The sequence below is a fragment of the Otolemur garnettii genome, unplaced genomic scaffold (genome assembly GCF_000181295.1).
Source record: "Otolemur garnettii isolate 467f Iridium unplaced genomic scaffold, OtoGar3 scaffold00019, whole genome shotgun sequence".
Classification (NCBI taxonomy): domain Eukaryota; kingdom Metazoa; phylum Chordata; class Mammalia; order Primates; family Galagidae; genus Otolemur; species Otolemur garnettii.
Genome location: NW_003852414.1, coordinates 2,584,475 through 2,599,376, shown reverse-complemented (window position 1 = coordinate 2,599,376; position 14,902 = coordinate 2,584,475). Strand labels below are relative to the sequence as shown.

Here is a 14,902-nt window from a genome sequence, read left to right as displayed (position 1 = left end):
TAAAACTATCAAGTACATTGGTAGGGTTGGGTGTCAAAAAGTGATAAGTATATTAAAAAAAAAAAAAAGTAGAACATTTCTATTAAAAAGTCAATTAACTGAGCCCAGTCATAAGCTGTTTAAATGTAAGATAAAATGTGATTGTAATTAACTCGTGATTTCCAGCCTCGGACTACGAGCTTACCAGTCGGCTGAGTCACTGATGGCAACCTTGGCCCACGCTCCAGCATCCGCCGTCACAAACCCCACATCGTCGTGGGAGCTGGAAGAGGATTGGTCAGAGAGGTGTGGAGGAAGCACGGGCAACCTGTCATCTTCTATGATGACAGTATCATCCTGGGGCATGTTCACTGTGGGGGACAGCTGGTATTTACCTGTCCGGTGAAAAGAGAGAGAGACAAATGCTAGACGTGGATCTAAGGGTTACGTCTATTCATTTGAATGCTTCACTATGAAAGGTCTAAACTTCTACCCATCTGCTCAACCTGGGAGAACAAAATGGAATTTAGTGCATTTATTTTTTTCATAACTGACTATCCCACAGTGACCCCGAGTCTATTAATTACTACCTGGGATGCTACAGTTATATAGCTTGGGGCACTGTTCACAAGGGTTCTGATTTTAAGTGTCCTAAAGCCAAAGACAGTGTCCAAAATCTCTTCCGATATGAATCGAAGTTGTAAACATCCTTTGAAAATTTTTATCGAGAAATTTAGAAGGAAGCCCTATTAACGGCCATCATTCATTCACTCACTCCTTCATTCATCCATTCATGGGGCTACTACACATACCAGGTACTGTAAGACATGATCTCTGTCCTTAAAGAGCCCACACCCTAGTGGAAGAGTGAGACACAGGAGTGCATCACGTGAGCAGTGCTGATGGGAAGGTGGTGCCAGCAATGCTGAGAACGCCATTGACGTGTGTTGTGATTTCCTGGCTCCCTGGGGATGCTGATTATCTTAACACTAACATCAGAACTGAGTTTTTAAGATGAGGAATATGATGTTTTCTGCTAGAAGAAAACATGACAGTGTTTTAACATCAGCTACATCATCATTAAACATGTGATGGAGAAAAGCCCAGGATGCATTCAGATGATGCTTCAAAGATGAGGATAGCCAGACTCTAGTCCTGGGAACCAGGAGATGCAGCAGTGATCTTGAATCAAAAAAAAAAAAAAAAAAACCTGGGGGATTTTGGGCCATGACCCAGGAATCTGTAGATTTTGATTTATTCAATTAGGATATCGTGTTCTTTGGGAAGACCCAAAACTGTCTGTCTTGATCAATTTCTTGCAGGAAAATGGGCGCAGGTTTGTGGAGCAGCATGACAGGGGTTTACATTTCATAATCCTTCTTGCAACGAAATGATGTTTCAATGGTCCTCAATTATTAAAGATACGGCTGCAGTCCAAAGGATGTCATCTTTTTCCAAAAATCACCTACAGCTCTTTTATCTTCTTCCTCAAATCTTGTACCAGGCTTCCTCTGAAGAATGCATTGCCAAGGCTTTGGTCCACAGGATACCTCCTGACAGCACAAACTCCAAGGTGCATGGTGCCCCAGAAGGATATGGATGACGGACCTGGGTTCCCAGTGACGGGGAAACTCATTTTTAAGTCCAATTTCCAAATCTGTCAAGAGCGTTGTACAGATTCCTACCCTGACAAAAGGCTTGCTGACCTCTCCCTAGATAATTTCCCCATGTAACCCAGGGTGAACTTTTCCTTTGTTCTGAATTATTTCTTAAAATTGCACAAATGGCAATATATAGGGAGTTTATGAACATTTTAACATTAGTTTTAGATCTCATTTTAAAAGTAAACATTCGTAAGAATGTTGGGAATGATATATATGAGCTTAAGGAATTCTTAGAAATAAACATTTTTCTGGACATTTCAGCAAAAGTTATTTAAAGTTGCTACATATGTTTTCAGGATAAACCACAAAAACAAGCTTGCTGGAAATTTCAACTGTCAATTGAAATTATTCAGTTATTCAGCATCAATTACCTTATTGTAGAAATACTACATATTCGCTAAAACCTCTTTTCAGCAATTTTTTTTTTTTTTTTTTTTTTGAGACAGAGCCTCAAGCTGTCCCCCTGGGCAGAGTGCCGTGGCATTACAGCTCACAGCAACCTCCAACTCCTGGGCTCAAGCGAGTCTCCTGCCTCAGCCTCCCAAGTAGCTGGGACCACAGGCACCCGCCACAATGCCCGGCTATTTTTTGGTTGCAGCCGTCATTGTTGTTTGGCGGGTCCGGGCTGGGGATTCGAACCCGCCACCTTAGGTGTACGTGGCTGGCGCCTTAGCCGGTTGAGCTATAGGCGCCGAGCCAATTTTTTTTTTTTTTTTTGAGACAATCTCATTCTGTTGGGCAGGCCAGAGTGCTGTAGCATCAGACTAGCACACAGCAACCTCAAACTCCTGGATTAAAGTGATCCTCCTGCCTTAGCCTCCCAAGTAGCTATAGGCATCTGGTCACAATGGCCAGCTAATTTTTCTATTTTTAATAGAGGTTTGGTCTCACTGTTGCTTAGGCTGGTCTCAAAGAGATCAGCCCCAGCTCAAGAGATTGTCCCATCTCAGCCTCTCAGAGTCCTAGGATTAAATCCATGAGCCATTGTGTCTGGCCTCTTTTCAGTATTTCATTAGGAAAATTTTCTACTTTGATATCAAATGTACCTATTTGACAACCTGTGAAAACTAGCAGCTCATGATAAAAATATTCATTAAATTAAAAAGTAGGCATTTCCCTGTCCTGAATTCAAATCACTCACTCACTTCTATCAGAGTTTTAGAATATTAGTATAGAAACCTGCTCATCAAAAATTGTCATTCATACATAAAGTAGGACATTCCAGAACTAGTAGCCAAGGAAATGTTTCCTTTCCAACACACGATTTCTTGCCCACCAAAAGTATATGGAATTATTAAACCAGGGTTTCCCTTGACTGAACTCATCACTGATGACGCTTGTTACAACATTAAATACCCAGTCCCCTTCCAGGCAAATTGATCAGAAGGAAATATCACAGTGGAATTGTAGCACGTATATTTTTGAACACAAAAACTAAAGGCCTTGGTTTTAAACGCTACATTCTGAGCCAGGCACAGTGGCTCACACCTGCAGTCCTAGCACTCAGGTGGGTGGATGGCTTGAGCTCAGGCATTCGAGCCCAGCCTGAGATTGAACAAAAGCAAGACCGTGACTCTGAAAACAGCCAGGTGCTGTGGCAGGTGCCTACAGTCCCAGCTACTCAGGAGGCTGAGGCAAGAGGATCGCTGAAGCCCAGGAGTTCGAGGTTGCTGTGAGCTATGATGCCAGAGCAATCTACCAAGGGTGACAAAGTGAAACTCTCTCAAAAATAAGTAAATAAATAAACCAATAAACACTAAATTCTGAGAGATGGCCTAATGAGCAATATGGAATGCGGAATGGTTGATGTAATTCTTTTCTCCCAGCATATACTATTCTGAGTAGAAATAACCTTCCTTAAGATATCCTGAGCCCCTAGGATGAAGTTGGGGTGCTCCTCACATCTAGAGAATGGAGACAGCCAGCTTTCAGTGTAGCCTGGGCAGTGCCTTTGGCCATCTGACTCTGTACATAACTTGGTTTCCGCTAACATTATCAGAGCCCTGCGCTGGGTTACTTTATACTATTAATAAATGTTAACCAGCCATATTGGCTCAATACATAGCTTCAGTCAGGAGTGATCTTTCCTTCTAGAGATCAGTGCCTATTTTTCCTGGAAATTCAATTTTAAATAGTCTAATTCCATCTGAAATCAGGCTGTTGTCATAGTTTTTATTCAGTGATGTTCTCATGACACCCAGAAGGGTCAGATGAACCACGTTTTTGATTTAGAAATGCTTGCGTCCTTTGTATTAAAATTATTTTGAAGGGGGAAAAAGAAAAGATATCCTGAATTTTCTACATAAACAGCAAGAAATCTCTCTACTAAGAAGACAATAATTCAGCATGTTTTTCTCGCCCACGATTGAGAAGGCAGATATTTAACAAGACTGGTGAACTGGTATTTTCCATCAAATTACTAATTTTTAATTTGTATGTCAAGAATACAGTTTTGGGATATGGCTTGAGGAATATACTAGAGTAATTCAGATAACCAGATAAGTAAATTACCTACCTACGTATTCTGCCAAAATCCACCTACACATTCCCACCATTTGCTAACTGTATTTGCTACTATGTGGCATAGGGTATGTGTGATACCTTCTGAGAGGGACTTGAAAAGGCTTTCATCTACTTTTGTGATGGATGAACTTTCCATGACTAGTTAACTAGCAGCTATGACCTAATTAGTACAGCGGTCAATATTCCGCAGAGCAGTGAAACAATACGATACAAAGTGAGTGTTTACCAGACATTTATTCATTGGTAAATTTACATAGATGTGACACATACAGGAGACCAGAGGGAAACCATGCCAGTGATAGGACCCACAATAAAAACAAACATTAATGTTCTAGGTTTCTATGTAAAAATTCTAACAAAATATGCTAGCCGTAATTTCGGTTGAAACCCACCGCGTCTATACGAATACAGGAACTACTGAGATAAACTCTAAAATGGATACAAGGGATTTCAGTTTTGCTTTAAACGGAAAACTTCTTTAGCTAAAAAAGTGAGAGGAGACTTAAGGTTCCCTGCTCGCAAATGTCAACTTGCGGGATGTGTCTTATGAACTGGGTATGTTGGTTAAATTAACTATGCCTCTTGTTGTTGTTGATAGACCAACGATTAGAAACCATTTTTAAGGTTTTTTCAAAGGAAGAATCTTATGGAGGCCCACTACAGATTATTTTTCTTTTTTTTTTTTTTTTTGAGACAGAGCCTCAAGCTGTCCCCCTGGGCAGAGTGCCGTGGCATTACAGCTCACAGCAACCTCCAACTCCTGGGCTCAAGCGAGTCTCCTGCCTCCGCCTCCCAAGTAGCTGGGACCACAGGCGCCCGCCACAACGCCCGGCTATTTTTTGGTTGCAGCCGTCATTGTTGTTTGGCGGGTCCAGGCTGGGGATTCGAACCCGCCACCTTAGGTGTACGTGGCTGGCGCCTTAGCCGGTTGAGCTATAGGCGCTGAGCCTACAGATTATTTTTCATGAATGTCCATGACTATTCTTATAAAAACTCGGTAGAGTAAGAAACACTGTCCAAACAGATGACATTTGGAGAAATCTTGCCTTTGGTCACAATCGTAGCTGACCCTACCAAAAAAGCTAAGGAGACAGATCGGGTGTGAGTCACATGAGACTCAGGATGATTCAGAAAAACATACATACAAATTTGGGTTCAGGAACACAGAAACAGTGGGGCTTTACCTGAGTTACCTCATTTCTTTGCTCCATAATGCCCTGAATGTGAGATAAGAAGTTTGGAGCACACAATTTCTAAGGCCATTTGCAAAGATTAACTTTTTTTTTTTTTTTTTGCAGTTTTTGGCCAGGGCTGGGTTTGAACCTGCCACCTCCGACATAGGGGGCTGGCGCCCTACTCCTTTGAGCCACAGGCGCCACCCGAGATTAACTTCTTTATCTATGAGAATACGGAGTTTTCGGAGATAGAATGGGTTCTGGAGATTGCTGAATGCCTTTGCTTAAAACAGTGGGTACTTATAAACTGACGTTAATAAGGAATGGATGCCACAAAGGCAGCTGGCACCTTCTTGTGTGATCTCAGCATTCCCCAGAGAGAGTTATTTTTACAAATAGGAACTAGCCAAAAACAACATAAAACAAAAAACACCATGGGACCCTGGGGCGTATGCAGGTCCTTTATCTCGTAAGTGGGGAAGTGTGACTGATGACATCTGACATCTTCCCAACTCCAAGGACTCTTCCTTTTTTGGTATATTTTTTAGAAGCCTTTCTCCTGGGACGTGTTCCCATAGAAATGGGTCACAAAGCCTCAAAGCTTTCTTTGGTCTCGAGTCCTATATAGAAGCTATCCCTCTGTGAAAATCTAGCCCTGTTCCCATAAAATTAATTATTTCTCAAGGAACTCAGCTGGAATTTCAGTGGAAGTTCACTTTGTATCAGAGCAGAGCGTGAAGTGAACACCACCACCTCTACTGGCATCTACACAGGAGTGATTTTAAATGTATGGAGCACAAACTGTATTGAGACAGAATTAGTCTGAGAAATTTAAATGCACCTAAGTGCCGTACAAATGAATAAATACTATTGTGGTCAGCTTAGGCTAATGGAAACGCAACGCTCTATAATATCCTATCTTTGGTACTCTGTTTTGACATTCTGTCGCCAGGTACGTCTCATATCAGATTTCTAAATTTAAGTGGTAACTAACTTTACCAATAGCACTCGATTCTTAAGGCCAGCGCTATTGGAATAAAGACCGAGTCGGGGAATTCTCAAATCGGCAAAACACAAGATAAATCCTAAGAACATACATTTCTCCGGGCAAAACTATGTAGGGCTAGTTTCCGGGACAATATGTAAAAATAATAATTAAAAAAAAAAAAGTCAAGAAGATATCCAAATTGTACAACATCAGTTGGGCTCCACCGTCAAACAGTAATGAGTCTGTCACCCCCTTTAGCCCAAAGTAGGGAAAGAGCACACAATGTCACAAAGCAGAGCTGGGAGGGACGTGACTGCCCCAGGGAAGCGTCTGGGGTTTTATGAGTTCATTACCAACCTAGCAGAAGGCAGAGGAAACAACGTCAATGGCAATGCAAACTGAAGAGGGCGAGTGAAGCCACACTAACAAAATCAGGGCAACAGACTATGACGAAAATGAATGACTCTTCAACCCACATACATATACAGCATTTCAAAAAGTCACTAGGTGAACTGGGGGATTTTTTTGTTTTTTTAGTTTTAGTTTTTCGCCTTCCTCTGAAGCATCAGGGATTGGAGGCAGGACGCAGGTTACAGGAACTGGTGGACCAATCAATGGTCTGATTCAGAATGGCAAGTCCTACGTTCCTATAACAAAGGGGAAATTACAGCGAATCACTTTGTATGCACACAGATCTAGGGGCACATGCACACGCTTTCTCTCTCCAGGGGTCTGCCATTTCATCAGTTAAAAAGAAGAAGAAAAAAAATAAAAGGACTCGACAGAGATAAAGTTGTATACCCCAAACCAAGAAGGTACAGAAAAATCCGTTAGCAGTGAGGAGACCGGTAAGTAAAAAGCAAAGATTAAGTGGATAAACTCCGTACAATGCCTTTCACCTGACAGGTGGCCAACCCAACAGGGGTCGCATCCTCCCCTGACTTTTACTTATGCCAACCAGGTGAAAAGGAAAATGTTGACAAAGTAAAACCAAAGCCTTGGCGCGTCTGAGTTCTACACGTCACAGGAGGAGAAGTGGAGAATGTGGCCATGTTCCCAAACCGGGAAGCCAGAAGGATCAGAGGAAGAACAACAGAAGATTCCACCAGACGTGGTGCGTATTCACCTATCGTGCCCAGCAGAAAGTTCTTTGCAGGCAGAGATTGCTTCTTACTCATCTTTGCTTGGATCTAGAGTGAAAGCGTATTTACAGTGTCTCGCCAGGGGCTGGCTGTCCGTGAACATCCACTGATGCATACAAATTAATTCTCGTTTCCAGGAAGCTCGATCGTGGAAACTTGAATTGTGTTAAATCTACATTAAATGGACTCCAAAACGGAGGGGAATTTGGGGTTTTAACTTTTCGGGAGAGCCTTGCAAAAGGGGCCAGCAATAAAAGAGCGCTATGTTGGGTCTGATTTTAATCAAAACGGCTTCTTGAGGTTTTAAATTTGGAAACTCTCACAAGATCATCCCAAGATGAGCAACTCAGTAAATTCGACCACTCCAGTGGCAAAGCGAGTCTTTACGAACCGGGGCTGTTAGTAGGAAGCTGAGTCGCTGCGGAGCAAGGGCTAATAACCTCAGTACCCACTGGAGGCCATGCAGACAGTATGGGATTGGATCCCAATGAAGGATGCGTTAGGCTAGTGTCAGGATTTTAAAACAAAGGCTTTGAAAAAAGCAGAGATACGCTTAAAACTCAGTAACACCCCATGAAGTACAAACCAAACAATTGTGACTATTTCATACATGGGTGCCCACGTTATGAATATATATATTCTTCCTCTTGCTTCAAGAAGTGCAACTTGTGAATGATACATAATTGAATCCCTCTTGCCATGAATTTTGATTATTTTTTTGATAAAAAAAAAGCACAGCTTCATTTATTATCACAAACCAGCTACAGATACCTTGATCACTGGGAATCATTTCTCTAGGACCCTACTTTTTTGTTCTGTCCACATGTTACAGGATCACAAAACCACTTAACTCAATCAATGGACTGATTTCCTCACTTCCCATCCACACTTCCTGAATAATTGTAAGAACCTGTTCTTTCTTTCCTCTGGAAAACATAGACCTCTTCTACATTGACATTACATTCATAACCTCTCGAGAAACCAGAGAAAGCATTCAGGGAAGACGTGATGAACAGTTTTACCTGACTCACCCATTATCCTACTGAGGGCGGCATTGCGGGTGGGCGATTCATCGAGCCCCTCAATCCCACTGTACAGGGAATGGGAAATTCTTCGTTCCCGGTCATCCAACACTGTTTCAATGGGCAGCTCAGGTCCAGGGGGGCTCCCAGGTGACTTCGGCTATAGAGAAAGGGCGAGGTAAAGGAAAATCAGTACTTGGAAGCCCATTAGCAGCATGGGGGAATTATAACAACTTGCCCAAGGCCTGTATCCAACTGGGTGCCAAATGATGTAGAACTTTTCACCCCGTACCAAAATAATTTGTGGTGACAGCTCTGCCTAATGACCAACTTTCTATGCCATATTATACTGGGCCTCCCATGAAGTGCTGTCACATTTCAACCACTAGAGGAAAAATATGTATATTAAAAGCATTCTTTAAAAAAAAAAAAATCTGCTCTTGTTGCCTTTTACTTTTTCAATTTGACTGTGAGTGTCTGTTGAAGTCAATTTAAGCAACGGCTTAATCCCAAATTATTTAACAGACACTGCTCTGTAGAAGGCAATCAGAATGGAAGCTGGAATTTAGCCATCCTTTGCACTCTTCTAGGACGTAAAGACATCTAATCGTTAGTTCGCATTTGCATGTGTGCTGATGGAATTATTTTCCACTCTATAGGATGTAAAGACTCCATGTGTCAGCTCAGGTGCCTTCAACCATATACTGAATTTAAATTTCTTCTGCTGGGAATTAAAAGATTGCTACAATCTTTAAGTATGAGAGATGAACAATGAGGAAAAGCACTCTAAGAGTATACAGAACAATAAGAAGGGAACAGAACACACACAGACGCCAGATTTCCCAAACATACCAAATCTGCTAAATAAGCAAACACCACTGGTGGACTTGGACTTCTATGACCTAAAATGGTGTGTGGCGTTCCCTTAGAACAGCTGGCCAAGTCTTAGGAGCCACATTTGTCATAAAAAGCAATATGGATATGAAATTTGCATTAGTAAAGCCACGAAATAAATCTGCTTCAAGGGGAAGAGAAGAAGGCTTAACTGCCACCCTCACCACGTGGACTAATCTCTGATGACGCTTTGGTGCCGGCCCAGAGATAGGGAGGGCCACCGGGGGAGCAGGCTGGGGCACAGCACAGCATATGAGAGAAGACTGCTTGTTCTAAACATGAAACCACAACTGTCGTGGTTCCTCCATCTGAGCAAATGATTATTTCTGTTCGAAGCCATCATCTGTTTAATATAAATGAGATATTTAATGAGGTTCCGAATTGTAGACTTATCTCTCCCAGTTTGATAAGCACTGGGGAGATTTAACGCATTGAAGGGTCAACACAATTACAATTGGAGGCACGTCAAGCTGCAGGAGAATAATAAACTCGCAGGGCTGGTGAATTAGACTCAATAAGGTCTAAATTGTGAAATGAGGATTTGTTTTATGAGGGTTTTTTTAAAATGGCAGATTACAACTGACAGCTTTACTGAAAAGTAAATTAAATAGTCAAGGTCTCTGATGTAAAGGAATAAAAGAATAGTTTCTGAAAAAAATACCATGCCTAAATTTCAAGATACTCTGGGGAGGTAAAAAAAAAAAAAAAAAAAACAAATAAAAGTAATATCGTATGCCTTCAGGAGCAAGAATGTTCTTTATGTTTTCTGTATCAAAGTATCCATACATACAGACTTGCTATACAAGTTTTTATAAACAAGTCCTGCTGGCTCTACAATAATTTATCAGAAAACAGACGACATATCCTCAAGTCTGCTTGAAAAATACAATTTAATTGAACTCTATAATGCTGCAATTTCCTAGATGATAAAACCTTTATAAAGCTGCTTCACGAGAAATCCTGAAATATCCCAAAAGGCTATTTTAAAATGTTATACAGTCAAATAAAAATTCCACGAAGAAAACAGTACGTGCAGGCTTTCTAGAGAGAAACAATAAGATGTCTGTTCCGGAAAAAAAAACCTCTGAAGCCCTTGAACCTTTTCATGGGAAAGATTCCACACCTCCCCTACCTCCCGTTCACGGCGCATTTGCATCTCAAAAGACAGATTTAAATGAAGACATCAATAGTCTACTACATAAATATTTAACAGAAGATACAATGCCTTTTAATTTCCTTTAAAAAACTGATTGGGATACACAGTTTTGTTTTAAATCTTTTGATGAATTTTTTTGTGGCAAGAATCTGCACTCAGGAAAGTGAAATGTGTCTGCGGGTGGGTTACCAGGACAGGAGGACAGGCGGGCCTGTGGCCCTGGGAGAGCTGCTGGCCCCTGCCCTCCAGACTGCTCCCTCCCACGCCCTTGGGGGCTGCTTATATATTAACATCTTATTGTAATTGACCTTAGTTAGAAGAGGAAACCAAAGTAGATAGAACAGCAATTTTCATTTGTTGTTTAACTTGCAAAAAATGTTCATAGATCCAACTTAATTCAATCTCAAGTAACAGAGGTTGATCAAACCCTGGGTTCCATCCCAAGGAGAACTTTACTACCTGTTACAGAATCTAGGATGCAGCAAGACAATCCACCTGATAAGAGGGTGAAGGGATTTAGTCTTTTGCTGAAGTAATTTAGAAATGCAGGCTCGGCGCCCATAGCTCAGTGAGTAGGGTGTCGGCCACGTATACCAAAGCTGGAGGGTTTTAGCCTGGCCTGGGCCTGCTAACCAACAATGACAACTACAACCAAAAAACAGCTAGGTGTTGGGGCAGCACCTGTAGTCCCAGCTACTTGGGAGGCTGAGGTAAGAGAATAGCTTAAGCCCAAGAGTTTGAGGTTGCTGTGAGCTGTGACGCCATAGCATTCTACAGAGGGCAACATAATAAGACTCTGTCTCAAAATAAAAAAAAAAAGAAAAGAAAAACACAGAAGTGTTTTATCACAGGTCAAAAGATATCTTATTTGGCTCAGCACCTGTGGCTTAAACGTCTAAGGCGTCCACCACGTACATCCAAGGTGGCAGGTTTGAATCCAGCCCAGGCCTGTCAAACAACAATGACAGCTGCAACCAAAAAATAGCCAGGTATTGTGGCAGGTGCCTGTGGTACCAGCTACTCGGGAGGATGAAGCAGGAGACTTGCTTGAGCCCAGGAGTTGGAGGTTGCTGTGAGCTGTGATGCCACAGCACTCTACCCAGGGGGACAGCTTGAGGCTCCTATCTCACAAAAAAGAAAGATATTTTTTAGACTGCCTGTGAGGGCTCACGCCTATAATCCTAGCACTTTGGGAGGCTGAGGTAAGAGGATCGCTTGAGGCCAGGAGTTGGAGACTAGCCTGAGCAACTGTGCGATGCTCTTTCTTAAAAACAAACAAACAACAAAAAAAAAAACCCCAACATTTCTTTTTTAACTTTTTCACAAGGCATTTATTTCACTTCGTGGTCTCCAGGCCAAGGAGATAATAAGCAAAGTGAATAATAAAGATTCAAGTGAATCAGTATTTATCATAACTTTCTTTACATAGGTATAAAAATCAAGACTCATCTCAATGTCTAAAAACATAGCATGTTTTAAAAAAATATGCTCAAATGATCATATATCGCTTTCATAATCATAAAATCACAAATGCTCTTTAATAACAAAAAGCTGGATAGTGTCCAATAAATATGCTTTTCATTATATAGTTGGCATATTCTTTCTTTTTTTTAGGAAACGTCAAAACCTTAGCTTCTTTTGAAAGACCAACACGATTTCTGTGGGCTTTAGTAAAATCTCGTTCTGTTGTAAATGTGCATTAGTGAGTTGAATGGCGTCTTTCACCTGAAGAAAATATAGCCCCACCATCTCTACTGTAAACTTGAAAAGCTGGCATAGGTGTGGATCAACCTCCCTCAGGAAACCTAAGCCTAAATCTTGGTTAGTAATTGGCAAGACCTTATTATTCACTATTTCAGTCTTTATGAGCCTACTCTATTTTATCCCCAATGTCTGGCATAGAGCAGCCACTGGCGGAATAATTAGGTGAATAAATTCATTCCTAAGAAAAGCGAGTGACTCACAATTTCCTTAAAATGACATAGTAGGTCATATGGAAGTAGGCCTCTAAAACAGAGGGCAGAGCAAGACGTAGAAATTAAAAGGCAATTAGCTGAGATTACAATTAGACATGGTAGACAATACTAACAGCCAAAGGGCAGTTAAATGTAAAGCCACCGATGAAAAGAGGGGCCTGGAGGAAGACTCAGGTACAGGGACACGTTCTCTTTTCCCGCAAGACCACAGGTATTTTCCTCGTCATGCCCATGAAGGCGACAGCAGGAAGCAGGGAGGGGAGGGGAACTTGTCCCATTATTCGGGGGTAGATCCAGAGTCCCTCTGATTCTACAGCCTGGGCACTGATCCCACACTACTTACTTCGCAGACGGGACAGAAACTGCCCGGACCACCAGATCACAGTCAATTAGATGCCTGCACTTGGTGTGAGAGGGATGGACACTCAGGCTCTGAATTGCTCTGGGGCTACCTTGGCCTTCCAGCCAGGAAGCCGACCATCTGACCTTCCTGCACTTGTTTCCTGATACAGAAAATGAACAGAATCACAAATGATACCTTAGGCCCCCTTCTTATTCTGATAGAGCTTTCAAATTCTAAGAGGATTAAGCCTACAGAAAGAATTCATTTGAAAGAGAGTCCTTGATGACTAAATCCCTCAATATGGGGTCTAAGACAAAAGCTCACCTGGTACCAAGAAAAGGCTTGAGAGAAAATCACATCTAATGCGGATATAGTGAAATGTCTGGATGCGATGTTAAATTACAGTCATTTCGACAAATATTAATTCCCTTCCGTCTAAATCAGCATAATTCTCATACACGGGTTATTTTTGACACCCAAGTAAGGATGCCAGGAGTTACGGGCCCACTCCTCTCCTCCCAAGTCCTCAACAAACGTGTCCTGGGGGTAAGTGATGCCAAGTTTTCCCTTCTTGCTCAGTGTATTTCAATACTGAAACAATGAAAAAGAATAACAGGACTTGACAGTTTTTCTCTAAAAAAGCTAAACCACCCTTTAGGACCATTAAAAAAAAAAATGGGGAAACTATTTCTGTTTCTTTAAAAAGAAAAAAAAAAGGTGCTCAGTGCCCTTAGCACAGTAGTTACAGCACTAGTCCCATACACCAAGGCTGGAGGGTTCAAACCCAACCTGGGCCAGCTAAACAATAACAACTGCAACAGAAAAATAGGTAGGCACCTGTAGTCCCAGCTACTTGGGGGGCAAGAGAATCACGTGAGCCCAAGAGTTTGAGATTGCTGTGAGCTGTGATGCCTCAGCACTCTACCCAGGGAGACATAGTGAGTCTCAAAATAAAGAAATAAATAAATAACTGCTTCTGAAACATTTTAAATGTACTTAAGAGCATTAGATAGACGAAAACCCAACGAAATCTGGAAACTCTGCCCCAAAGTTTGTCTTCTTACTTTTATTCTAAGGTTTATTTTGAAATTTCAGTGACTAACACCAAGTTCTCTTTTTTTTTTTTTTGGAAAAATGCCAGACTCTCCAGGCCTGTTCCCTCATTGTTCAGCCCATGCTGACTGTCAGGCCCTGAGCTGGACAGCAGCGATGGATGGACAGGAACATGGGAATATTAGGCTTTACAATTCCAGAGAAAGCAAGCCAAAAAGGAAATCATGATTGTGTGATAGTTACTGGAAGGAGGTAAGCAGGCCGGGCTACGAAAACACTTTAGAGACCGAAGGCAGAAATGTCTTTGCTAGGACAAGAGGCAGAATAAACTCAAGTGGAAGGCCTAGAGGTACATCACACATCAGAGAAATTACAAGCTAAAGCTGGAGTGGAAACTGCACAGGGAGGGCCTGGAGGGCACAGATGCTGATCAGGCAGGTCCCAGTGGACCACATGATGGAGCCGGGCATCCATCCTGGAGACACGGAAAGCTCCTGCAGGGATTTCAGCAGGGAGTGACATGATCAATTTGTTTTGCAGAAAGTCTCCCTGACTGCAGGGGAGAAAATAAAACCGAGGGAGAAAGCGAGATCCCTTTGGGAGCTGCAGCAATGAGCCTGGTGAGCGGAAGGGGTCTGAACTGGGGCAGGGGCAGGGGCAGTGGAGAGGGCGAAGGGTGGGCTGAGTGGAGAGAGAAGCTAGAGGTAGAAGCTACAGACATTTGAGAAGTCAAGGGGACTCCAGATCTGAAGGAGCATGATGCCTTGTGGATCAGAGGCCCAGGAGACATTCCAGTGACTATCTCCCAGGGCATTTAGACAGAGGCTCTGGTACTTGAGTGGGGATCAGAGCTAGAAACAGGAGGACAGGATCCATCCCAAGACAGGAGGTTACAGACGACCAGGGGGTGAAGATCAGCTAGAGAACAGGTAGCAGAGTGCGAAGAAACAGACCAAGAAGAGCAAGAAACGTGGACAATAAAAGAAC

At 42.2% G+C, this 14,902-nt stretch overlaps 1 protein-coding gene across 11 annotated transcripts in view; it reads right to left on the bottom strand.

The window, feature by feature from the left end:
* Positions 1-14,902, bottom strand: part of PARD3 (par-3 family cell polarity regulator) — a 592,542-nt gene that overhangs the window by 260,030 nt on the left and 317,610 nt on the right. For 6 of the 11 annotated variants that reach the window (XM_023511362.1, XM_023511365.1, XM_012803326.2 and 3 more), the window contains 2 exons: positions 8,503-8,653; positions 185-374 (listed from right to left, as the gene is read on the bottom strand). In XM_023511362.1, coding sequence (XP_023367130.1) covers positions 185-374; positions 8,503-8,653 — 341 coding nt within the window. Of the gene's footprint in view, positions 1-184; positions 375-8,493; positions 8,654-14,902 lie in introns of all 11 variants that reach the window. The other 5 variants (XM_023511361.1, XM_023511364.1, XM_023511363.1 and 2 more) reach the window with 1 other exon arrangement.